Genomic DNA, 26,962 nt, shown 5'->3' with positions numbered 1-26,962 from the left:
AAGTTAATTTTCTGAAATTCTCCCTAAGATTTCTTTAATAGCAACAAAATTGCAAGAGGTCTCAGGGTTCAAACACTGACAGCATCATCAACGTATATATTCTGAATGGGAGTGAAAACTCAATATTTATCAGAAAAGCCACAAATGGGATAATAGTTTCAGAGTTGTGTGTTCTGTTTTGTTTTGCTTTGTTTTGGTTTTAGGGTCCAGATACTGCAAGGAAAGAAGGGCATTTAGGTTTCCAGTTGCATAAAGCTCTCTTTGGCATAATTGGACGCATCATTCAAATGTGAGGATAACTCTAAGTTTTGATCCTCTCAAATAGTCCCTGACAAAATCAGTCTTCATTCAGTTTTAATTTTCCATCCTCCACAAGATTTAATGCCCCAATACACTTAGATAGACACTTGGGATAGATTTCCTTATCCAGGCCAGTCAAGATCGCTTTGTGTATGAGTCTTCAGTATCTCTGGCAGACATACAAAAAGCTTGGTGGTGACCACAGATGAGAATGGGAATCATTACTACGGTAAATGGACTGTGGAGTTGGTTAAGATCCCTCAAAAAATCCATGTGTGACCTATACTGGAGCAGTGAATCCCGTGCAGACTTACTGTCCATTAAAATCTTCTCCCTGAAAAACAATAGCCAGAATAAAATCTGGCTAAACCACCATAATTGTCTGGATGCATCACATACACATGTATGTGGCCTGTACATGTATATATACATGCATATATATTTAGCAGAGTTTTCAATAAAGAGTTCAGGCCTTTTAATGGAGAGTTCTAAAGATTTTATGAAGTATTTTAATTTTCAAAATAATATTTACATTCTTTTTGGTATTTAAGAATAAGACAGCAGCCCGTAACATGACTGCTGAAGATTAAGCTTTAAAATAACAATTCTTTAAATAATAAGAGAAAATAGTGGAGGAGTTTATTAGTTTCTGAAAGTGGCCCATCATACTTTGTAATGACAATTGTTATCTACCTAGACACTGAAAGATTCCTTTAAAAGTCACAGAATCATCCCCAAGTAATGGCACAGTTACATTCAAAACTTGATCAGTAGATTTGTTCACATGTATCTATTTCGTAAAACCACATACTCAGCTCAGGAGGTCTGCATCGATGTATGCTGTGGTTTGCAAACCTTGTACAGTTGCAAGTGCTGGGTTGTATTCTCAGTACATGTAGGTCAGCATAACACTGGTAAAGTTACCGGAGATCGATCTCTCTTTTATACATGCTGTTTATTTATTCCACAGGCCCATGCTGTAAGTTCAACACTTGCTATTTATATTGAGACATTTTTGCAGAATATGCTCAGATTTCAGCACTGCCATTAAGTAGATCAAGTTCTGGAATTAAAATATGCTCATGTGCATTTCAGGTTGTATAAAAACTTTTCCTACTAGATGATTTTTCCGTTATGGTATAAAAGTAAGGAGTGAATGTTTTCTACAAGTCAATAGGAAGCATTTTCCATTTTGGTGAGAATAAGGAGGTACTGAAGAACTGAAATGAATTAAAAGAATTAACCAGATCCTCTACCCATCAATTTTATTCTGATTTGTTTGTTTCTTTCTTTCAAATGACAACCATTTCTTTTCCCTGTTGAAGCTCTAAATTCTTATTTTAAACAGTGGCATACGTGGAGGATCGCATATCAAAGCATCCTTTCTCCATGTATTTTCACAATATTCTAGTGAATTCTTTCCGTGTTGGTAAGCGTGGAAAAAGCTGAGAACAAGTGTATTCAGATTTATTAATTTACTTATTCATTCAGTTTTTCAGGTTGTGAACTGAGCTTCACTGGTCTTCTAAAGCTCTTGATTTCAGATTCTCTTCTTGTTGAGAAACCCAAGAGATCTGACTAGAAGGGCTGTTGGCTTTCTGCTGGAGTGTTACATAGTATGAGGACTGTGGAAATAGAATTTGCAGAGTACTTTTGATATATCAGTAATTAGAAGAGGAGCTATGAGCAACTCCATATTATTAAAATTTAACTATTCACCCATGACATTAAAATATCTCATGTCTTTGTAAGACATTGCATTGACCACTTTAGACTTATGAATTTGAAAGGAAATCACCAAAAGTTGTCGAAATTAGAAGTTAGAACAAGGAGAACACAAGGAAATTTTGCCAAAGGACTGTGAAAGAGGGAAAAATTATCAGGGAATTACAAGCAATGCGTTTTACAGTATAGTGATAGGAGTTTTCCCACCGACAATCTGGTTTAACTCTGTTCCCTCAGTCTCACCAGCCATAGTTAAATATTGCTATTAGTTGGCAGTTCAGAAATGCCAAAACATCTGGGCATCTTTTTTATAACATCAGGGCTCACTTACTAGCACATCATAGCCAACCAGTCCCTATTATCAGGAAATTTATTCTGTGAAAACATAGATACGATCTTAAGAAACACATCATGTTGGAGGCTTTCAAGTTCAAGTCCTTGCATATCTGATCTGAACAGAGGTAACTTTTTGCTGTCAGATTTGGCAACCAGCTTAACTGTGAGCACATGAATGTGACAGACCACGTTGGTTTTCAAACTTTTTCAGTATTTTTAGCTTCACCAAAACATTTTACACAAGCTGTGATGCATCAGAAAAAAAGTGAAGTAGACTGTGTCTCCCCTAGCAAGATTAAAATATGCAGAGAGGGGAAGGAGTCTGGGAAATGAGCAAAGCACAAGTAGCCATTTTGGAACGACTTCAGTTTCTTCTCTCTTACTTTGTTTAGAAGACAATGAGCTCTTCCTAACATGGAGCTCTTCATGGTTAGGAACCTTCTAACTTCCAGATTAAATATGTGCTTGAGAACTCACAGCAAAATAATGTCCTTCATCCATCATGAAATAATAAAAGTTAGTACCTCTGTTACTTGGTATTGACTTAACGGGAATATTGTTCTTTAGTAACTTCTATGAAATTATGAAAGCTATTGAGAGGAGTTCAGAACTTTTTGAAGGCCTAACTCACAGGAGCAAAGGAAAACTATATAACACTAAATTAAATGTTCCAGTCTGATTTATTTTTAATGTCTACCTAAAGGGAAAAGCACGTGATGAAAAATACTTTAACTCCTCAGATCTTGTGTACATATCTGAATTTTTTATTTTTCTTTGATTAAGAGTCAACAGTTAAGCAGTGAACAGTTAAATCATACTTTCAAGGTAATACCCAAAAAAAAAAAAAAGCTTCTGTGTAACTGCTATAAAAAAAGAATCATGGATGAGTTCTTTTGAACATCCCACAGACAATCTTTTTATATTGTTTCATTGTGCTTGAGCTATCATGACAACACTCCTTTATTTTTATGTTGGAACATTCTTCTTTTTCTCCTAGTACAGTATATTTACAAGGCTCTAACTAATCACTTCAGAACATTTTCCTGATGTTTGATATGAGTTTTCACTGCACATCAGTTAAGATGTTTTTTATGTTAAATGGTATAGTTTTACTTACGGCACTCTGAGTTTGGGAAATTTCTGAATATCATTTTCAGACATGTTCTGCGAAGGAAACATACAGTATATATCACAAACTTGTCCACAGAACACCCTGTGACTTAGAGAAGCTAGCATATTCAAAAATGTGGCATGAATTTTCAACTGATATATAAATAAAGTACATAGAAAAGTAATGCAAGATAACAGTCTGCCAACCCAACAGCTCACTATTAAGTAAAGTTTAAATAAGAGAAGTGAATTCATTTTAATCAAAAATCCCCTCTATATTTTTTCTTAGTTTTGCTGGATGTTGGTTTTTATTTTATGTTGCCATCAGTTGCATCGAACTAGATAGGAGTTTAATAAACACCACATGTATTTGTTTGCACACAAATGACTTCAACAAACTAATTCATCACATGTCTAGTAAGAAGTGTTTCTGTATCTAGAATGTTTTAAAGATAGCTGGAAAAAAGAGATTCCTAATGAGAAGTAATATCTTAAAACAGGGCTTACCAGATGAGCTATTCTTTTAGGGATCAATATCAAATTAATGAGACTGTGCAAAGTTAAAAATCAAGTAATTTGCTTTTCTGATTCGGGTTCTGATCCAGTCCTTTATGGGTGTTCAATGGTAACACTGACTCACAGGCCAGGTAAAAATCCATCCTTGCTTTGCTTCTCAAAAGAACTGGAACTAAAACATTCCTCGGCATAGCACATTTCAAAGGCTTATTAAAACACTTGTAGTTTGAAAGCAGCATGCAAGTAAACTGTCCTTTGGAAAGAACAGTTCCTGGTAGGGAAGGCAGACTCCTGACATAGATCCTGATTTTAGGCTCTTTTGCTTCACATGTTTTTAGTATAGCTAAAATATGTCGAAATAATACAGAAAAATTTAAGTGACTTCATAAGCTAGACATTAAATTTCTTCATGTCTGCATGGTAAAATCAGACAAAATTGTGCATGATTGCAAAATTTGAGGGTAAAACTCTACATCTTAAAAATGAGCATGATTTGCTAGAGTAGATGAGAACTTTGAGCTATGAACCTATCTGTAACATCACAGTGTATGTATAGTCACATGCTATAATGGAGATAAAATCACATCATAGTGGAGATGTAGCTGGAGGACTGCTTGGAATTAAGAGCAGCCTTAACAGCCTAACAAAGCTCACATACTTTTTACTTTTTAACCAGTCTTTCTAAAAACTGTGGGGTGGCGGAGGGCATTCACCCTTCTGCCATAATGAAGCAATTAGATTGCAGGTTACTCCTGACCTGAACTGAGATATGCCAAGTGCCAACAGCTTTACTGATGCTCCTGCAGAGAGATTTGGCCCCTATCTTCGTTCATCATGTTTTGCCACTCCAAGTGTAGGACAGATGAGTGCGCTATGAAAATTTTTGAGGAAGTGTTTTGCTTAATTAATGAAAAGCTTTGCAAACCCTCTTTGGAACGTGGATGATAGACTGCTTCTTTCTGTCTTTCTTACTGCTGGCAATAAATAGTTTCTAATTACACATTGGTTTACAATGCTATCTGCACTTTACAGGACACAACAAATCCTAGCTGTGCTTTCCAGAACTATTTTGCATCTGGGTGTATTCACAGGAGTAAAACACAGCAAAAATGTACTCCCTTTATGGAAATGTCCTGCAGGATTTACTAAAGCATCTTCATTTTTCTAAAGACTTTTTAAGTTTCTCTCTGGAACTCTATTCTGGCAATAAACCTGACAAATGTTGTGGGGTAAAAATCTCATAAAGGGCCATGTTGCCCTTCTAAATCTTAGAGAATTTTATTAAAGTGAGTTATGTGGAATCCCTGTGGTTTTATTCCTACTACATCTCAACTGGAATTTTCTTGTGGTAACCAGTAGATACTTAATAGAAAAGCACCCCTTGAATCTACAAGGAGTTTCTGAAGAAATGCTGCACTCTGAGCTATTTACTTACACAAGCACCTTGGAAATAATACATAATTACAAAAAGTACTTTAGGAACTGCACAATTATTGTTCTTGTTATTTTCAACTCAAACTTCCAGTATTTCAGAATGTTTCTGGAGCAAGAACTCCCTCTCCAGTGCTTGAGCTAAGGAGAATCTCTTAGGGGTTGGTAGAATAAATCCTTTGCCATACATCTGAATAATTGTGACTCCACCCAGTAGGAGGGAGGTGTAATATCCTGTTCCTAAAAGAGGTGTTTGACATTTTTATGTTGTAGTTCAATGCAGTGTCAGAAAGGTTGGTACATTAGTACAAGAAAATAAAAAATAAGAAGGTTTTAAAAGAAATCTGCATTGATTTCTTCACTATGACTAATAATACAGGTGATCAAAATGGCTACCTTTGGGAAAAATAGAATAAGCAATATTTGGAAATAAAATAGAAATGAAGGAATGATAAAAAGCTGTTACACATCTTCATGGATATGTATTTAAGACCTGAAAAACAACAGCTATGTAAATGGGAGTTGTCAGCTTTTCTAAAGTTAGGCCAAGCCATTGGTACGGCCTGGACCAATGCTGATATAGACCCAATGGGACTTTGCTTATTAGTTTTGATGCTCTTATAGTTCATTGATTATGCATATTGCTGCAGGAAAAAAAGAAGAAAAAGAACTATAGAGTCTGCATCTTCTTTAGTAGGAAAGGACAGTTAATAAATGTGAGTTTTCTGTAGTTAGTATTTGAAAACAAGCATTTCCTATAAAGGAAGAGATGAATTCAAGACAAGACTGTGGCTTTATAACTTTCTTGTCTGTTTAAAATATGCTAAAATACTTTCATATTAAACAACATGTTTGGGTTCCCAGCATTCCATATTTAAAGCAAAATGTCTGGCTGATTTTACCAAAGGTGTCTACTTCTCATATTTATACCTAAGTAACCATCTGCAAGCTAATTGTCAGTGCAAAGTAAGGAGGAGTCAAAACAATCATTTTAATCAAGGAATTTTACAACTCTACTTACCAAAAACCGTTGTCCACTTATGCTGTGCTTTCTCACAACTTTCTCACAGTCCTTATACTTTAACTGTCAATAAAAAAGATGATTATTGCACCCTTAATTATAAGAATGGATTAAGGTATTTAGACATACAGCTAGCTTTGAATAGGTGCTTCAAGTTACCCTTTTGTATGCTAAAGCCTATTATGTCTTGTCTGCCCTAGGAATCTCAGTAGCTAACAATATACTTTGTACTCTTTATCAGTATAAAGCCATTAAAAAATATGCGGCTCACGATCCTGCTTAGATTTTATTAATTTTTTTCAAAACTGTACTGTATAAATGGCTCATTTTCTTCTGTAAACAAAGTGTTGTTTTTGTTTGTTTGTTTTGTTTTTTTGACAAAGATCCTTCAGTGGACTTGAGTATTTTCATCCCTTTAGGAACAGTCAGTTCCTCACATTGAAAAGCCACCTTGCAATTTCCTGGTCCAAATAAATATTTGGAAAATGGATAACTGTGGTACTGGCTAGGATGAACAGTTGTGAAAAAAAAACAGGAAATAAAAAACTGTTGTGAAAAACACCAAAGCCTTAGTATCTTGGAATCATGAAGCTCTGATCCCAGTCCCGGTCCCTATTATTGAAAAGCTGCTTCTTCTGAACTGAAACATTGCTTGTTAATCCTGCAAATTACCCATAATATTTGGAAAGCTTTTCTATAATATTATGTTTTATAGTAGCAGCTGGGGCAAGGACATGCATTTCAGAAGCTGATCACATACACAAGAAAGGAAAGCTCCTGATAATTCAATAATAAACTGAGGGACTCAAGGGGGGGAGGGGGGAGGAATGGACATAATTAATAAGACATGATTCTTAAATATTTCCAATGAGGGCCTTAAGTTTTTTTTTATTTGAACAAAAAGCCTGAATGCAGTAGTGAGCAACTGCTACACTTGGTAGTACACTTCAGTGTGTTTGAAGCCTAATCTCTTTTTCTTAAAATAACTGATGAAAAACATTGTTTAGCTGTTATATATAACCCCCAGGATATTACAAATTTGAACATCTTTGCTTTTGCTCAAAAAAAAAAAGTCTTTAGAAATTATTTGAAGTTTTCTTTCTTTACTGTTCCTTTCCTAATTTGAATGCATGATTTACATTAACATCAGCTCTAAGTTAACAAATCTAGAATCATAAATTAGATGTTATTACCATTAAGGATGAAAAATTCTTGTTTGACAGAAACTGAGGTCTTCATACCAGGAATACATTGTAGTATTGATACATAAATCACTGACTTGTGCTGGCTAGCTTTTGCTAATACAAACATGTAAGCTGACAATGAATTGACTAAAATCTTACCATTGCCCTGTGTCATAACCAATCACTTCAGGTGAGAGAAATTTGAATGTGATTGTCACCTTTGAAAACCATTCCTCAATTACCTCAGATTAATTAGAAAAAAATTGCTCATTCCTCTTGGACTTGAACTTGGACTTTAACACAAGGCTGCAAACCAAACATATTTGGATGACAATAAAGCATTCCAAACATTAGACCCTTCGATTATATGTGTGAGGGAAGTTGTTTGGGTTAATTTCGGGATAAGGATCTGGTCACTTATAGCAGTAGCCCAGAGCTGGCTGACACCACTGTCTGACACAGACTTGCTAGACAATTTTAAGCAGCTTTTCTTTGCTCTGACTCACCTCTCCAAAAGCAGAATGCCAACATTAACTCTGTCCTGGTGGGGGGGAGAGGGACACAACACACGACCGAATCAGTAGAGGGGAAGAGGGGAGGTACTCAGAAATTATCAGCTCTTTCAGGAAGCCATTTCCCGTGTGAGCCTTGTGAGTCTCTTGGAAATGGTGTCCCAAACCACCATGCACCAGTGTCATAATCTTTTTCTTGCTTGTCTGAAGCTGACTATTGATAATGATCGCCTCTGCTCGTCTCCGATTCTGTTTCACTTCACTGTGCCACCAAGCCCTGCACCCTAGCAGTAGAGGTTTGCAGGTAGTTGGCAGTTTCACTTCTCTGGAGATTTTGTAGACATGGACTTTGCATTTGATCTGCTTGTCTTTATTAGCTAGATTTTCAGTCTAGTTTCAAACTTGCCGCAACTCCTTAAAAAAAAATCCATGAAAACTTCTGAAACAAAGAATTTTCCATGATTTCAAAACCAAGCCCAAAACTGCTCCAGCTTTTTACAAGACTGGTCTGACAGCACACTTGAAAACGAACCAGATATGCTGGTATGGCTTGCAAATGTTCCCAGTGTTGAACATTTTCAAGCAATGTTTCCCACTGCTTGAAATTTTTGCTTTTGCTCAATCTGAATGTTAGATTATCTCAGGTGAACTGGAAAATGAGGAATTTTCAGAGACCACATCGAAATGAAATTTCAGTAAAAATGACTCAGTTACACGTTCTTGGGCAATTATAAATGTGTCAGCATTGCTGTGCAGAGTCTATACATCAGCAGGGAATTGCTGTATCGCCTTGCAAACTATTTCATCAGTGAGGAAAATTCTCCACATTGTAAAATGAAGTTTATAGATGGTCACCAGTGAAAGAGATGTCAAAATAAACAGTAGTTCCTAGCTAGTCACACAAAATAGCTTTGGAAAAAGTAATAGTGACAGGACGAAAGGGATGGCCAAAAATCTTGAGCCATGAGCTTTATCCAGGAAGTTTTAGAGCAGGGAACGCAAAAGGTTTTCCAACCGAGCCTAAAAAAAATTAGGAGCACATTTATCTACTACTGTTAAATTCCTGGATGGGTTCTCATGGATGCAAAGACATTCAGAAGATCATTTGCAAACAACAAGCAATTTGGAAAAAAATCTCATTTTTGAAAATCAGTGAAGACAACATGGGAAGCTTGTAGTTTTTACACAATGTTTTTCACTGCTCTTAGTAGATGTTATATCAGGAATTGTTGTAGTAAAGTGTACATTATCACTGAAAAGCCACCATTTTCTCTTATACCCAATTTAAAATATACTTTCAAGATTCATCTGCAAGTTTCACCCACTCAGCTTCTTAACTGTCAGTGGTTTTGCTTTTATTTTTGCATCAAGCTTTGCCCAACATAAGCCATGTCAATTTTGAACAAACATTGTCACAGTAGTTTGTTCCCCCATTATACAAAGATGAAGCACAGTTAAACTTACCGTCTTAAAATATTCTGCTAATTCATCTGGGTTCCATGTAGCCACCTCTGAACGGTAGGGAATGTTTCGCGGATCCATGGTAAGTTTGCTCCTCCAGGCAGTTAGAGAATGCTCATGCCAGTACTGTCGATGAAGCAGCCATATATTCCGTGTGTATGATCACCTCCAGCAGGCCGAGTAAGTCCTTGCCTAATATCCAGCTCTTTCCAAGTTCTGTTTTTAATTAATTAATTTATTTATTTATTTTATTTCAGAACAACGTTGTTAGCACATCCAAGAGAGATACAGCTTCCTCTAGTACAAAATGGTCTCTTCTCAGAAAAGTTGTCAGCTAGACAGCCTTACCACTTCCTTTGTCTGAATATAAATAAGTAAATAAGGAAGCGCAGCAACACGTTGAAAATGCTCTGCCTCCTACATATAAGTAAGCTCCTACAGACCCTATTTGCTTGTAATTGCATACATAAATATTTGCATATTTACACACTCTATACAGTATAAAAATATTGGCAGAATAGCTGCACAGATCGTCACGGCTTCTGTGCAAGCCTAGCCCTGGCAAGACCCCCAAAACAAGGAAATGTTCACTTCTTCAGTGTATCTCAGTACCTGAAATGTTGCGTTGGCTTTCTCTGATTTGTACAACCATAAAAGGTTATTGTTGGAGTTGACCATGAATTGGGAGTGGAATTAGAGTCAGCATTTTTCAGTCCCTCAAGTCTGAGATGATTATTTCTCATTGAAACTAAAGATTGGACAAACTTAGATGAAAAATTATTATATTGTCGTCATTTCTCCCTCCAGCTCTGTTTTTCAGCTACCTCTAATGAGGACTTTGTGTCTGAAAAAGAATCCACATAACCGTAATATCACCAGAGGGACATTATATACACCGCATGTGTAGCCAATTCAGGTATCATCTATTCAGTAAGTTGGTGGGACTTCACTTAGCAATTCCCAATGTACCTGTTTGTTTGAGGTGGTAGTTTTTTGTTTGTTTGTTTGTTAAAAAAAAAAAATAAAGGAAAAAAGGCAGCCTGTCCATTCTCTCTTTTCTTGATGTGGAGCTTCCTACCAATGTTGTGCTGATGTGAATACTTGGGATCACTATTCACAGCTGCTCCAGTAGACTGCACAAAAGATGGTATTTAGTGAACTTTCTGTATTGGAAAGAATATGTTTATAGTTCTGAAGTTCAGAAGCACCGGAAAAGGAAATTTCTCTCTTTCTAATGAAATTATTACTCCTGCTATTTCTAGTCCTTCTAATATTGCATCCAAAATTTGCAAGTTCATTACATACAGCTTCAAGTCTCTATAGTATTATACAAAGTGTTTTTTTCTTTTGAAATTCATAGTCTGCTTTAAAGTAGCTTACTTTTTTTCAGGACAATTATTTTGGGAAATTATGGCAGCAAGTTATTTAAAACTCTTCACAAGTAAACCACTGCAACAGCTGTTCTAAATGGTGTAGTATTTATCAAATACATGATATAGCTGTGTTTTGTTGATTCTTACTTTAGTAACTGACCTGTATAAATCTTCTTAGGCATATACATACATTATCACAGAAATATCGTCATCGCTTCATTTTAAATCTAGATCTGGGAAAGAAATAGGATTAAATTAACGTGTGACAAAAGATCTGCAAACAAAAAGTAGTTTTGATGGTGTATCTTCAGCAGTAGTAAAGGTAAGATTAAATAGTGTACATCTCAGACTCCGTACCACACACCATGTCTTTTTACAGAGAAAGAAGTTTCTTTTACTGCAGTGACAGGAAGAAGACGGTACTATAATTTCTAATCATTTGTTCTATTACAGCTTTTTGTTATCTTCCATGTGGTTCTGGAATCCAATTTCCATCCCAAATCCAGCATAATAGCTAATGTCAATTATGTTATTCCTTATTTGTACTATTATAAAACTAATTAGCCTGGTCAAAATTTATTTCATGTTATTGAAGAAACACAGCATCATTTATTCTGATGCTGAGAGAAGAGAAAATCAGTCGTCTTTAAGGTCAAACTCCTAGCTTAGAGAGCCACATTTATCTCATCATTGTTATTTGCTCAGATCCCTTGTATGTCACTGTAAGTACATTATACATGCATATTTCATGCATTTTGCAAAACCCAACTGTAGCTGTAACTGAGCTTTCTCTTTGTCTAGAACTTCTTTTTTGTAACGTGATAAAAACATAGGATGTGGTGGCCATGTCAGGCTTGCTGAGGAAACATAACTTTGAATTTTCTGCATTTGAATTTTCAGATATATTGCTAGATTACTGTAACAATTTTAAATTGTATTTCCAATTTATGTATGTATTTGAACATTTCGATGGAAAATGTTGCCCAACTCCCAAATAAGCATGGGTAAGTCATGGCCCCCTATCCCAACCAAGTGCCTGAGAGTTGTTGTTTTAAGGGTTGCTTTTAAATGCCTTTCTCTTTGGCCCAGAAATGCAACATAGCAAATCTCACTTTTCACAAAGTGAAATCTTGATCCTGGAAAAAAAATACTTCATTTCCTCACTCTTTCAATTCTTCCTGTATTTACTTTTCTAGTATTTCTCCACTTGTTTGTTATTTCTCTTTCTCTCTTCAGAGTCACAGCTGTTACCTCTAGAATTGGGACTTCCTAGGAGTGCCCCTGTTGCCTCCATTGTCTTCTGCACAGAGAGAGGCAAGTCCAAAACTGGTGGCCAGTGAGAGAGGAAACTGAAAGAAAACATTGAATGTCCACATTTGTGGAAGTGTACGTGCTAGAATCTCTAGTCAGATCTGGGTAGGAGCACAAGGGAGGATGTCAGGGAGGCAACCACATCTGATTTTTATGGAGGAAGACAGAATGACTGCAGAGATAGCGTAAGGGTTGTTGAGTATATAACCAACTGGCAAGGCCACAGAGAGCTCCTAGGAAAGTATCTCATGCTTTACAGGCTACATGCAGAAACTTTGATTGATAACTACATTTCAGAGGTGAATCTTCACTGTCTGCTGGAAATGATCACATTTGAATCTTAGTCATTAAATCTTATATTGCAAGAGAAGACAGAAATGAAGACACAATTAAGTGGTAGTAAAAGATACATCTGTTCCATAATTTGTATACTTTGTTGTATGTTTCAGATGGCAATCTTACATGAAATGGATTTTGAGCTCTTAGATTTTCAAATGCTGAGAAATACTGTTGTTACAGCTGTTATCAGGTGCATACCTCTTCCATTTTGACCTTTTTTCACTCTTTTTAAAGACTAAGGTCTTTTATAGTTAACGTCTGCGGTGACACAACCTTCACACACAAAAAAATGTGCCTCTTCAAATAAGAGCTGTCAATGGAACACTTCTTTCAGATGTAGCGATAGTCTGGTAACTTATATTTGAAAATGTGAGAATCTAACCATTGCAGGCAGCGCAGGAGGGAAATTCACACTGCCCACATTCTGCTGCCTTCAAAAAGCTTAAATATTTTCCATTTCTCTCATCTCTGGTGGTGTTCTGTCCCACAGCAGTTTGCTTTAAGTGGAATCAAGGACTTACTTTGAACAGTTTTCAGAATGGTTTGTTTTTCTAGAAGAACTCAGTTTACTTGTCAATCTTCCTACCACCAAGCAAAATAAAGTTCAAATTTCATATGGATTTGGTCTTCATGTTCCCAAAGCAAAGTGGATCTTTATAATGTTTTTCTTTTGTCCTGCCCAATTCTGCTTTTAAAAGTATACTTTCTAAAAAAAAAAAAAAAACTTTTCTGTAAGCTACATTCTTTTATCGTAAGAATATTTACCATTGCCAGCCTAAATTTCCTCTTTAACATTGCAAAATCATACTCCCAAGCTGTATACCTGTCTAACATGGAAAAATGCTTTCGGTTTTATACCCTTTAAAAATCACCACTGTATTGTTATATATTCCCTGCTGTCTTTAATGATCACCGAGTTGCACTTTTTACTCCTCAAATCTCCTCATCCATTATTTCCGTAAATCGTAGAGTCAAGTTTTAACCTTGAGTTCCATATATCCGTGCATTCACAGGAGACCCAACCCGAGTCTTTCCAAATTAACAAAACCCACCTCTTTTGTAAGAATGGAACGATGAGCCTTCCTCCCCACCTAGTGGTTAAATCTCAGACCAACACAAAACACGAGTAAGTAGTGACTGCAGTTCTCAAGCACAGGAATGAGTGGCACAGTGAACTGCTGACACTGTACAAATGTGATGTTTGGGTTATAAATATGACACCTCAGTGGGGATGGCAGTCGAGGGGGATACTAATCCACCTGCTTGCATCGAAAGTGTAAGGTTTGAATAAAACTATGTCTGAGATTGCCAGTAAATTGTGTTAATTTGAGTAGGTGGAAATTTGCATTCAGGCAATTCAGAAATGCCTGAAATCCTAAAATACAACCACTAGAGTGCAGCTAAACTCTATTCGGAAGACAGAAAGATACATACAAATGCATACTAAGGTGCTGGAAGAAAAAAAAAAAAAAAGTAATTTCAGATATTGCAGCAATACTGTGTTTTGTTTCATTTTGTTTTGTTTTGCCAGGTAAATATTGTGTTCCACTATGTTAGGGTCATAAGTGGCATAATGTATCTAATTTTTCAAAAAAAAAAAAAAAAAAAGGAAACAAATGCAGAGGAGAACAACTAACAGACCTTAGGAAATATCTATTGAAAAAAAAAGATGGAAAAAAAATAATCTTTTGCTTAGTCTGGGAAAGGAAAGTTGGATAAAAGGGAAGGAAAAAGGGGCAAACATAGGGACTTTGGGTGATAGCAATCAGCTGTCCTCATGACCTTTGGATGTGAAAGATTCTGCTAACAATAAAACCAGCTGCAAGCTTGAAAAGTAGGTGTTCCAGATGGAAGAGCTCTCCTGCCCTGTATTTGGACTGTACAATACAATTCATAAACTGCCCAACAACGCCAGCTGTGCTGGGACTCAGAAGAAAACTAAGTGGGTCAAAAGAATAACTGGAAATGAGTTTAGCAATGTGTCTTTTGGGTACAGATCTGTACCAGCAAATGAACAGGTTTTCTAATTGAAGATGCAGCTTTGACATTGACATTGGAGTTATTTGCCCGCATGCCCTGGCATCCCCCTGAAGAGCTGAAGCAAAGTGGAAGGTGCTGTGACATGAGCAGCAGTGTACAGAAGATGTTTCAGTGGCCACCAGTGGAGTGGCAAATGAAAAGTGTCCACCTCAGAAGCTACTCAGAATGGTGCAGAAAAAAAACTGAGTTCAGGACTAAGGTATGCCTTACAGGATGATAGTTTTGCCTACTACTGGGCTTACGCAATTGCTTTTTTTTTTTTTCTTTTTTAGTTTATGGCTTTGAAAATAGCTTCCAGCAGTAGTGCAAATGCAATGGAAGAGACCTGTAGAAACAATGACAAGGTGCTCACATTGTCTGGGACTGGAAATCAGCATCCAGGGGTTATCCTTAGGTGGCGCCGAAGCCCGAGGTATTCACATTCAGCGCTTGTGTAGGAGACTTCCATCCTTCTTCCTTTCCTTCCTTCCTTCCTTCTCTCTTTCTTTCTTTCTTTCTTTCTTTCTTTCTTTCTTTCTTTCTTTCTTTCTTTCTTTCTTTCTTTCTTTCTTTCTCTTTCTTTCTTTCTTTCTTTTTCTTTCTCCCTCTCTCTCTCTTTCTCTCTTTCTCTTTCTCTCTTTCTCTCTTTCTTTCTCTTTCTCTTCTCTCTCTTCTTTTTGTTACATGCTTGTTTTTAAAAACTGAAAAAACCTTTTCTGTCAAAGATGACTGAACAGTATAAAAAAGTAATTTTATTTTATCAAAGATTTTTTTTAATATATTTCAATTTATCCAATTATTCTAACAGCTAAATATATGATGATTAACTCAGCCCATTTGGTATTTATATAAGATAAACTATTGGCACCAATAGAGATTATTGGCTCCAGACAAGAAGTTGTTTTCTTGCCCTAAACAAAGCTAACTTTACAGAACATGCAGAGTTTCCACTGTTTTCAGCTCAGCTCAGCTCAATTCAGTATTGAATTCTGGCCATTGTACCCATCACAAGAAAGGCTTGACAACCCAATTAAGAAGTAAAGAATTGCAGTTAAATTCAAAGTCAAAATCTGAAGTGAATGCTGCAATTGCAGAACATCCTGTCCATACACAGACTCAAAACTGGATTCCAATCCTGGAATATGTAAAATCCTATAAATATTTAAGCAGCTCGCTGAAGTAGTGATTTTGCAATGCTGAAAAAAGAAAAAAGATTCATGTGCTGATATGCTGATATGTGTTTATTTCAGACTGTTATGGGAACATTTTTGTAAATCCTAAAAGTTTCCTGAGAGTTGATTTCATACCAGATAAGAAAATATTGTACTTGTGAGACCATTTTGATGAAAATGATATTTCAGCTTCTTGGTTACATCTGCAGTGCAATGGGGCTATTCAGACATTCCTTCACCCCTGCAGTGTCCCTAGCAGACAGAGCAATAAGCTGGGACTCACAAGAAATGCGCATCATTCTGATCTTTGCTGTACACATTTTTTCCTTACAAGGCTGAGAAGACACCATTCCATGGATGCTAGAACATTTCTTCGTCTACAGATTTCCTGAAGGCTTTTGAACCAGAAGTTTAGATGCATTTAGACCAGCATGGTCTGGAGACACAGATGCCTAGGAGAAACAAAGAGCTGTTGCTAACCAATATAGTCTTGCGTATAATTTTGGTTTTAGTGTTACTTCCATTTTCAGTATTTATATTCATTTCTGTGAGTGGCTCAGAGTTTCCAAACAGCTGAATTCTTGAACACCCCATGCTTTTCAGCTTTTGAGTGTCACCTTATATTCAAAATAAGGTATGTTCAAAATAAGAGATTTTTTTTTTCTCTGATGAATCATTTTGCACGTATTCTAATCTGTACTCATGTATATGTTACTACAAATGGACTTAGAAGCTGTTCTAAAAAGAACCCTCTGAGAATCCTCTGGCTCATTATGAAGGAGAATCAGCACAGATCAAAAGTAATTATTTGGGGCAATCCTGATCAGTTAGGTGTCTCATCCCAGATACAGTATAAAGAAACAGCAATGTTTCTTTCGGATCTCACCTTGCTGCTTTTTGGTGCAAGGCAAATACATACTGTCACTGGGGTCAGGACTGTCCATTGCCCAGAGCAGCATAGGGATGGGATTTGGGTTTCCTTCACTGAAACTTTGGCTACATTGAAGTAAAGCTCTAAACCTCAGAAGGAAGACCCATGACTGCTGAACTTTCACACACACTTCAGGACAGCATTAGCTGGTGCTACAGCCGCAAGACATGGTCCCAGGCCTCTGGGTTCCGTATTTGTGTTGCTTCTGTTTTTGCTGGCATTGTTGCGACCTCATGTGGAAGCAGGATCAAGGATTCGGTTGTGTCAGCTAATCTAACAAAAATAGTCATTAAATGGTTAGTTTCAGACTGTAGCTCTTCCCTGATATGGCTTTGCTGTACGGCTATGCAACTCATGCCTGCACAGAGTAAGAGGGGTAGCATAGCAGGAAAAATGTTTGGTGTGGGTCTTTGGGTTGTCTGGGCTGAAACTTTAGGCAGCAATGCCAGTTCAAACTGTACATTAAATTACAAGATAGGTAAAACATATCATCCAGAAGAAAAAAAATGAAAACTTCTTCATTTTAATTGTGTAGTTAATCTCATTTCACTATCTGCATCTGGCTGATGGGGCATGCTCTATTTCTTGTGTAGGGCTTAAAATTATAGAATTAAAATCCTATTTTCAGTAGAAAGTTGAGCACTCATTTAGGTGTTTTTCACTATTTCACTGTTAACCTTTGTTTAACACTGTTAGTTTAACAGGCTGCAGAGTTTAGACTTTAGTTTCAGGTAGTTTTATCATAAATGACTTATAAATAATATGATCTGTGAAAGTGAAAGAGAGCTGAAGGCAGACACCAAAGTGTTTGAACTGTCTTCTACTTTAACAGTAAGTGCTGAAAGTTTCATACAACTGTCTATTTTTAACTATTCAACAAGCTCCCGTGTGTTTCTCATCCCATATCACTTTTACTCTGAAGTTATTCAGGTTCAGTAGAGAATATTCTTCTCAGTAGAGAATATTCTGCATGACTGCTGGAACTGGCTCTATGACACTAAGCCTGAAATATTAGAACTGCTCTTTATACATATATACATATACAATATATACATATATTTGTTATTATTATTATTATTATTGTTTGCTATAGAAAGGGAATTTGTCACTGATCTTAGATTATGTGAACAGATTTGCTTTCTTAGTGTCCATATTACCATCCTACTGGGTATTCTGCTCACCAAAATGGACCGTGATTAAGTTCTCATGATTCCAAAAGTCTCATATTTATTTCTGGCCTACGTGCTCTTGGCTTGCAGGAGTTCAGACACAAGAAGCTGTTTTGCCTTCAGTGGTAACAGCTCTTCATCCTAAGCCCTTCTTACTGGTTATATAATATAGGTTTGACTGTCTTCTGCTTTCACTCCATGCTACAGTATTTAGACTGTCCACTAGCACAAAAGTTAAAGAGAAGGCAAACAAGCCCCATGTGCTTGCAGTTTTCTGTACAGGGAGCTGCTGTTATGATACAGTATACATGAGCATGTAGATTTTCCAGACCATTATATCACTCACAAATTGACCTTGCTTATGAGGTAGCGTGTCTGGATGAGGAAGTAGAGTATACCAGGAGACAGCAAGCACCTGCTCTGCTAGCAGAAATCTCTCTGGTATACTTTATACAAAAGGCTTAGCTCTACTTTTCAACTGATTCTCACTTAGAGAAATTCTGTCCTGGTATCACTTAAAAATGTTTATCTGCATCAAATTTCCCTGTGTGTTAGAGCGCTGAGGGCACTGACAGGCAGTAACAAGCACTAATGGCCCTGACCAGCTTCACCTAGGACCTCCACTCATGCCCTGCCCATGGCTGGGGACTGTATTTAAGGTCAGCTCGGGAGCCTTTTGAGCTATTTGTTACTGAAGCTTCTAAGGGGATGCAAGAAGGTCTGTTTATATAAAGTAACTTTTGCTTTTTAGGAGAATTTTGGTTTTGAGATTCAATTTGTACTTTCTGTTCTGTATCGCACCAAGTCAGAGGCTTAATAGTGTTTAAGTGGGGTTGATGAATGTGGGGATTGCTTTACTTATTTTCATTTAAAGACAAAGGGTGCTCTGTGCTCTTATTTAGGTCACTATTTTACTTTAGGATGGTCTTGAATAGTAATGACTCTTCCCAATAATGTTGGCTTCTGGAGGATGAACTTGAGGGTAAGTTCCCTGATGCTGTTATTAACTGTACATGGGACTACCGGGTGCTTGCTTTTCCTCAGAATTTGCTCTGATTTCACACAATCACAGAACTGTAGAGGTTGGAAGGGACCTTAAGAGATCATTGGGTCCAACACCCCTGCCAAAGCAGGTTCCCTAGATCAGGTTACCCAGGTAGGCGTCCAGGCAGACCTTGAATATCTCCAGAGAAGGAGACTCCACAACCTCCCTGGGCAGCCTGTTCCAGTGCTCCATCACCCTCACTGTGAAGAAGTTCTTTCGCATGTTGGTGCGGAACTTCCTGTGCTCCATTTTGTGGCCATTGTCCCTTGTCCTGTCCCCACAAACCACTGAAAAGAGGTTGGACAAGTCCCGCTGTCTCCCACACTTAAGATATTTGTAAACATTGATAAGATCCCCTCTCAGTCTTCTTTTCTTGAGGCTGAACAGACCCAGGTCTCTCAGCCTCTCCTCATAGGAGAGATGCTCCAGGCCACGTATCATCTTTGTGACCCTCTGCTGGACTATTTCCAGAAGAAAATTTAATGCTGTGGTGATGAATTCCTTTGGAGATAAGATAGAGTAAGAAGATGGAGGGAAGATAGCTAAGAAGCTATATGAATTTGGTTCCTTGCAGTGCAAAATGCATAAAAATCATATGGGAGAGCAACAACAAAGCTGAACTGTGCATCTTACATAGTTAAGTGTGTGTAGGTGCATGCTGGCAGTGGGACTCCAAGGGTAAATCTAAAACTGTTCCTAAAACATAAGTAAAACTTCTGAACTGCAGATGTTCTGTTAAGTGTAACTTGGACCACATTTGGGGCCCTCTCTGCCTTTCTATGTAGCTAATATAGAGATTTTTTTCCCCATTGTTGTGTACTTCCACAGCACCAGACTTGCTTTTGTGCTTTAATATATTCTGAGATATGGGTGCAGCCCTCCAGAGGTTATCTGGTGAACTTATATTTTTTGTCTTAATCTAACCAAGGTAAAATTGCTATTGATCACCATCAAGTTCTGTAAGGAGAAGAACATTGTGCAAAGCCTCCTGGAGGTGATCTGGATTGGAATCTTGAATTTACTTGGCTCAGATGTCATTTCTAAAATAAAATTGTTACTATTTATGTGGAGATATATATCTATAAATAGGAGGAAAGAGGGGATAACTTCCCTGGCATGTAACCCGTGTAAACAACTTGTTAAGCTATGTGACTGTACTGCTCAAATAAATAACAGCCAGTTGCTGCCTGCTTTTGGATGATGTTGAGAATCTCGTGGACAATGTAGCTCCCGAATGAGCTTTGGCTGCCTGTGTTAGTGGCTGAATGGGTTAACCAGAAAAGCAATTTGTACAAGGGGACCTTAGGTTCCTGTTGGATGCTCATCACTAATTGTAGCTGTATCAATACTACATCTTTTTTGATGAAGCTTCATGTACAATTGTATTTGCTTTGGAGAAAAGTATGTATTAATTATATATTGATAAAAATCAGTGCTCTCTAGTTATTTAAGCTTTGGGCTTAAATAAAAATGGGGGCATGAAAGGCTCCTCTTGTCTGCCCCTACGATCTATAGGATCTACTGTGGGATGAGATGGTCCAGCCTAAAGTCATGTGCAAAGCAGAAGGTTGGGTGAAGTCCAGAAAAATGCAATTTGTTGGAACCTTGATAACATTGGGAATACTTGATTTAGAAAACACTGTGAAACTTTACATGCAAGCTTCTTAAAGGTAATATAAAAACATAAAAAATGTAAAAGTGTAGTTGGAGTCACAGGTTGCGAGGATAAGAAAATCAAAGCAATTCTGAGACAAATGTCTACAGAATCATGAGCAGAAAGAAAAATGAGCATTAACTGTTTTCTCAGGCGGTGCGCGTCAGTCCCAGGTGGGAATCTAGAAAGGGAAGGCTGGAGGGGAAGGGGAAAAAAGTTGATTATAGGCATTCATTTTACTGCAGTACTTGTTGGATGAGATGCAAGGCAATTTTGTAATATTTCAAATGGGTTCAGGCTCTGGGAGAAGGTATTGCTTACAATGAGATGATACCTGTGATTTTTCCGGAAAGAAAACCCAACTGGTAGTTGTTAATCCTGTAATTTCAGCTATGGGAGCAATTTTACCATGGTTACAATGTGTTTTAAGGTAAATATTTTTATTTATGAAAAAATAGTAGGCAAGCTAAAACCGTGGGTAGGGCTGGGAAAGAATTCAAATCATGCTTTAAGCACAGTGTTTTCTGAGGCAGAGTTAGTTATATACGTGTCATGAGCTGTGGTATTTCTATTTCCCAGTGTTTATTGTAACAGAATTATTCATGAATTTAGATCAGGTCTGAACACAGATTTTTTGACAGAATGATTGTTTTCCCTCTCCCAACCAGGCATATCACCATTTTCCAAACCAAACCCTTGGAAACAAGGCATATGTAGTATAGCATTTCATAACTTAATTATTTCTAAAGATTTTTTTCTGAAAAGCAGTAAGTCACATTCTCTGGTGTTTATAACAAAGAAAGCTAGTTTACTGAATAAGCTACTGGTCAGAGATCAGATGATGGGGAATCTTGCATGGGGAATGTAAATGTCAGTCTAACTGATGTTCTTCATTATACTTTGCCCCTCCAAACTGTGTGTGTGAGTAGGCCACATGTCTAAACTGCAGCAGCAAAGAAAATTGTGCCTATTTCCACCTAGACCACAATGAGCATTTGAGTCTTCATTACAACTTTTTCTGACAGTGCTGTTTTGTTTCTACTGAGATATGGGTGTTATTGTAGCAACTACTTCCTAAAGGTATGGTTCTTACCTCCATGTAACTTGTGGAAAGATTGTTCAAGAGTAATAGAAACTTCTCAGGATTCGAAGATCTACAAAAGCCACTACCTAATATGTGTTTCAGCCTGCTTAGCCATGTTTACATATTTACTGAAGTACCTTGCATTCATATGAAGCACTGTTGTGCTTGGGCTGGCTGGGATGTCATAAATTTGCATTCCTCACAGAGCTGCCGAGTGCCAAGTGTGGTGACACTAAGCACATAATGCTAAATCCTTTTATAGTCCTTGTAATATGTATGAGTAAGTACGGTGAGAAGAGAAATGAGGCTTTACACCTCACAAATGAGGGGACAAAACTTCACCAAAATTTAACGTTCAAGGAATGACTGGCTATCATCTGTATGAGGTGTACATGGCTAAGTTTTGGTAGTGGCTACAGGGGTGGTTTTGTGAGGCAAGTCCAGAAACTGCCCATGTTAGAGAAGAGCCAATTCCAGCTGGCTGCAAAAGGGACCTGCCACTGCCCGGGGCTGAGCCAGTGAGTAATGCTGGCTGTGCCTCTGGGAGCATATTTAAGAAAGAGAGAACTGCTGTGCAACAGCAGCTGGGAGAGCTGGGGGGAGAACCAGCCCTGCAGCCCCCAAGGTCAGTGCAGAAGGAAGGCAGGAGGTGCTCCATGCACTGGAGCAGAAGTTCCCCTGCAGCCTGTGGGGTACCACAGAGGAGCAGAGCAGATCTCCATGGTGCAGCCTGTGGAGGAGGCTGTGGTGGGGTAAGTGATTTGGTGGGAGCTGTCACCTGTGGGGGGACCCATGTGCTCCTGAAGGATGGACCCTGTGGTATGGACCCATATGGGAGCAGTTCCTGAAGAGCTGCGTCCTGCGGGAAGCCCACATAGGATCAGCATGGGAGGGACCCCATACTGGAGCAGGGGAAGCAGTGACCATGAAGGAGCAGCAGGGATGCAGTGTTATGGACTGACTGCAGCCTCTTCTCCCCTGTGCTGCTTGAGGGGAGGAGGTAGAAGAGGGTGAATTGGAGGAAGGTGTTTTTAGCTTCTGTTTAGTTTCTCACTGCTCTAGTCTGTTTGTAATGGGCAATAGGTTATATTAATCTCCCCATGTTGAGTCTGTTTTGCCCATGATGGTAATTGGTGAGGGATCTCCCTGTCCTTATCTCAGCCCTTGAGCCCTTTTCCATCATATTTTCTCCCCCTCTTCCTTTGAGTAGGAAGAGTGAGAGAGCAGTTGTGGTGGAGTTTAGCTGCCCAGCAGGGTGAAACCACCACATCATCCTACCTTTCTGTATAAGTGCAAGATCTATTCCTTTGACCTTTCCACTTTGCTGATGGAAATGTGCAGATGTGGATGAGCTGGAAGGTACTTGGATGCTAGAGGGATGAGCATGGCATAAGAGCCTGTATAACACAGAGTATCACCAAGGTCACACAGTATATAGCAGGGCAGAACCTTTAATCCATGTAGTCTGAGTACCAGTCCTGTGCATTGACTGCAAAGCATCATTCTCTCAGGGAATAAATAAGTACTGTAGTCAAATACATCCATGCTAGGCAGAAGTAGATGCCTTATTGTGGCTTTGTGCCCAAATTAATGTGTATCGCTCTATCACAGAGCTAAATAGCTTTAGTAGAGTCACTACTTCTACTGTGCTGCAGTAATGCACAGCATAAACTGTTTTTACCTGCAACAAGCAAGAAATTTCATCTGGTAATGTTATTCCTTATGGGAATTTTGATTTTGTTTTGAAATTGTCATTCTAATGTATGTTGAACTCTTCTGTGAGAGACTAGACACATCCCAGTGCTTGTGGAGTCAAAGTTAAAGAAAAAAAAACACACCTGAAGATCAAATGTATACAGGAGTAAAGAAGGGATGAGAACACAGAACAGTGACATCTGATATTTGCTTGATTCTGGCATGTAGTTCTGCACTGCTTCACAGCTTTCTGGGCCTTCCCTCATACTCATTATTAAAGTCAACTAATGTTATGTACAACAGTAAGAGAAGTGAGGTTACTTTCTCTGTTTTTGTTGAATGTCTTCCAAAATTAGTCATCCCTTGGCATAAATCTGAACAATTTTTTTTTATCTTTACATCAGCTCAGAAGTTGTTCTGCAATGCAGAGGTGTTACTTAGTTAAGCCTGTTATTTCCTGCACTGTAATATTGTCCAAAGCATATTAAGTCAAAGTCCTTTTGCTTATCCTTTAGTAGGAAGGATTCCTTGTATGGTTGCTATGCATCCTTTTAGCTCCCTCTGGTGCCTGACTTACGAGGGCACAAGTAACAGCAGTCTGGCTGTTTTGCTTTGTGTGAAGATACTGGTGTGCCCAGAGCAACTAGTAGAGTTGAAGAATATGAAAATGACTCAAAGCCAGCTTTGCATAGCCATGATTTTCTTTTGCTTAAGAGAGAACCTTTCTCTTCCTCTAACTCCTATTCTTGTGTTTTACACTTTGCTAGGATCTACAAAGGAGAGCTTGCTTTGAGTGGATATGAATTCAGTGTCAACTTAGGTGGTTCTGAGCCAGTAGCCTTTGTTAGGCTAGTAATGTAGTAGGATAGGCCCACTTCAGATGTATTTTGGACTTGTTCTATAGGCTCAGAATCATTTGATGAGCTGTGTCTAAAAAGCTGCAAATGACACACAGTTCATCTAAATTTAACTTCACCCCTCACAAAAGAGCTATCCTGAAAAGATGCTAAGAAATTGAATTAGGTTTCCCACTGTTGAAAGCTTATGAACAGCAGCCTAATGTGGTAAGCCTGATAATGAGGATGGAGTGTGGTGTTAGTGAGGCCTTGACGTTAAAGGGGAAAAACAGATGATTCGGAGACAGCTCGTGTTGCAAACAAATGATCTGTATTCAAAAGAAGGCATAGAGCAAGCATTAAACTTTAATGGAGTAATCTCAGGAGGGAGGTTATTTTCATGCTGCTGAACGTTTTTCTTATTAGCATAACACATGGTCACTTTTGCAACAAGCATAATAATGCTGTTAATCATCCAGTTGTTCTGTGTAAAGGTTAAGTCCCCTTGGAAGTGTAGTCAAATAAGCTAGTTTACTCTCTATTTTGAAAAGCAGTTACCTTTGCAAAGAGGGCTTATTTGAGTTCTAGGCACTACTTTGTTGCTACTGGAACCTATGCTTTAAAATATTCAGAAGAAAAAGGTAATGCTAATGTTTTGTCTTCTCCATTTTTGGAGATCACGCTTCTTTATGAATTACCTGTATTTACTCATCTTAATGTGTCCCTTGTAAGACAAGTGGCATTCTTGTTTTGCATGAAATGTGTAGAGGGATTTGGTCTTAAAATCTCAGGGAGGTGCCAGATTCCTTAGTTTCTAGGAATTCTTATGTTCTGGGGTGATCAGTGGTTGCAGGCATGGGATTCTTAAAGATGTCTACAAGTTGGGACTTCTGAATGTTTTTAAGCCTCAGTGATTGCAGAGGCTGCATTGACTGGTTATAACTTCACTAGTAGTGTTAAGGTGCATAGCTCTGGGAACAGGTCGTGGATTGTGCTGGGAGGTGAGCTAATGGGAGCATCAAGTAATGATCAGAAAGGACAGTTACCTTTGGGAGCCTTTTCCCTGTCTGTGCTGCCTCAGCTGTGCTGCCATGCTCATTTCTGAGACAGGTTTGAAAGGCTTAGTATGGACTGCCATATGGATGGTTTGCATCACAGGACTGGAATGCTGCCGTTAGTAAGTTCTGTAAGGAACTGGTGAGCACTGAAGCTGTAATTACCGGAGGCTGAAAATTGCTGAAGATCCGTAATACGTGCTAGCTGTTATCTGGGCCCTAGATGAAACCTCTCTAAGGTCATTATGTACTGCATTGCCCACTCTATGATCCTTCCCTATTTTCTTCAGGGTTTTTAGAAGAATTTGATATGATAGCTAGAGGCAGTGAGTTGCTGCAGTCTATGCTTTGCACTTGGTCCAGCATTTGCTTTTTATCTATTCATATGCTTGCTGTTGCAAACAGCACGTTTGTTTTCATACAGGACTTGTGCCTAGCTCTACTTCCCTCACTCCTGCACTAGTAAATACTTTTTAGTAACTATTAGAACTAAGTACAGTTCTACAAATATGGATGTATACACAATACAGTCACAAACTGTATGCAATTATAAGCTTCATTTCCTGCTCATTTTCTTAATGCAAACATTGGGTTATTTTTAAAGAAACAAGTACTTTAATGGTGATCTCAGGTTTGCAGTGAGATAATTGTTTTCTCATATTAGTGTCTGTTGTTCAAGCCTGCCATAGGCTTATTCCAAAAAAGTGTGAAGACTTACTGCAGCAGGAAGCTGGGCACTCTAGTGATAAGAACAGCAGATTAAGCAGTTTCTAGGGGCTATTGCAGATCTTGGATGAAATCAGACAAATGTGTTGAGCCTCTGATCTGTGAAATAGTTTCTATGTCCTCATCATGGAAGGATGGAATTTCCAGGACTGATCCTGCCAGGTCTTGATTTCTTCAGCTCCTGCTGAGTTTCCTCACTCTGAAACACTTGGTCACTCAAGGAATCACAGAATCATCTAGGTTGGGAGACCTCCAAGATCATCTAGTCCAACCTCTGACCTAACACTACCAAGTCCTCCACTAAACCATATCACTAAGCTCTACATCTAAACATCTTTTAAAGACCTCCAGGGATGGTGACTCAACCGCTTCCCTGGGCAGCCTATTCCAATGCCTAACAACCCTTTCAGTAAAGAAGTTCTTCCTAATATCCAACCTAAACCTCCCCTGGTGCAACTTTAGCCCATTCCCCCTTGTCCTGTCACCAGGCATGTGGGAGAATAGACCAACCCCCACCTTTCTACAGCCTCCTTTAAGGTGTACCTGTAGAGTGCGATAAGGTCACCCCTGAGCCTCCTCTTCTCCAGACTGAACAACCCCAGCTCCCTCAGCCACTCCTCCCAAGACTTGTTCTCCAGACCCCTCACCAGCTTCGTTGCCCTTCTCTGGACTCGCTCGAGCACCTCCATGTCCTTCTTGTAGTGAGGGGCCCAAAACTGAACACAGTACTTGAGGGAGAAGCCTAGGACCTCAGTGGTCGATAATCAGCAGGAAGCCATGTACAGAACACGCCATTCCTATTCAGTATTTTGCAAACATTAACATACATGTGTTTGCTGCAAATGTCGGCCATGACTATATTTATGGATGAGTTAATTTATGAATTCCCTGAAATATGGCTGGTTGTATTGTATTAGGAGTTCAGTTTTTGCATGTAGAAAAGAACCGGATGATTTC

At 38.4% G+C, this 26,962-nt stretch overlaps 1 protein-coding gene across 1 annotated transcript in view; it reads right to left on the bottom strand.

Annotated features, from left to right (window-relative positions):
* The window catches only part of LCP2 (lymphocyte cytosolic protein 2), a 31,496-nt gene extending 21,819 nt beyond the window's left edge, over positions 1–9,677 (bottom strand). The window contains exons 1-3 of the mRNA XM_035562906.2: positions 9,600–9,677; positions 6,440–6,502; positions 3,479–3,525 (exon numbers count right to left, since the gene is read on the bottom strand). Of these exons, the coding sequence (XP_035418799.1) occupies positions 3,479–3,525; positions 6,440–6,502; positions 9,600–9,677 (188 nt within the window). The remainder of the gene's footprint in view (positions 1–3,478; positions 3,526–6,439; positions 6,503–9,599) is intronic.
* Positions 9,678–26,962: the final 17,285 nt, after the last annotated feature.

Source organism: Cygnus atratus, chromosome 14, assembly GCF_013377495.2.
Source record: "Cygnus atratus isolate AKBS03 ecotype Queensland, Australia chromosome 14, CAtr_DNAZoo_HiC_assembly, whole genome shotgun sequence".
Classification (NCBI taxonomy): domain Eukaryota; kingdom Metazoa; phylum Chordata; class Aves; order Anseriformes; family Anatidae; genus Cygnus; species Cygnus atratus.
The sequence above is the reverse complement of the archived record's forward strand: the minus strand, read 5'-3'. Positions and strand labels throughout refer to the sequence as shown.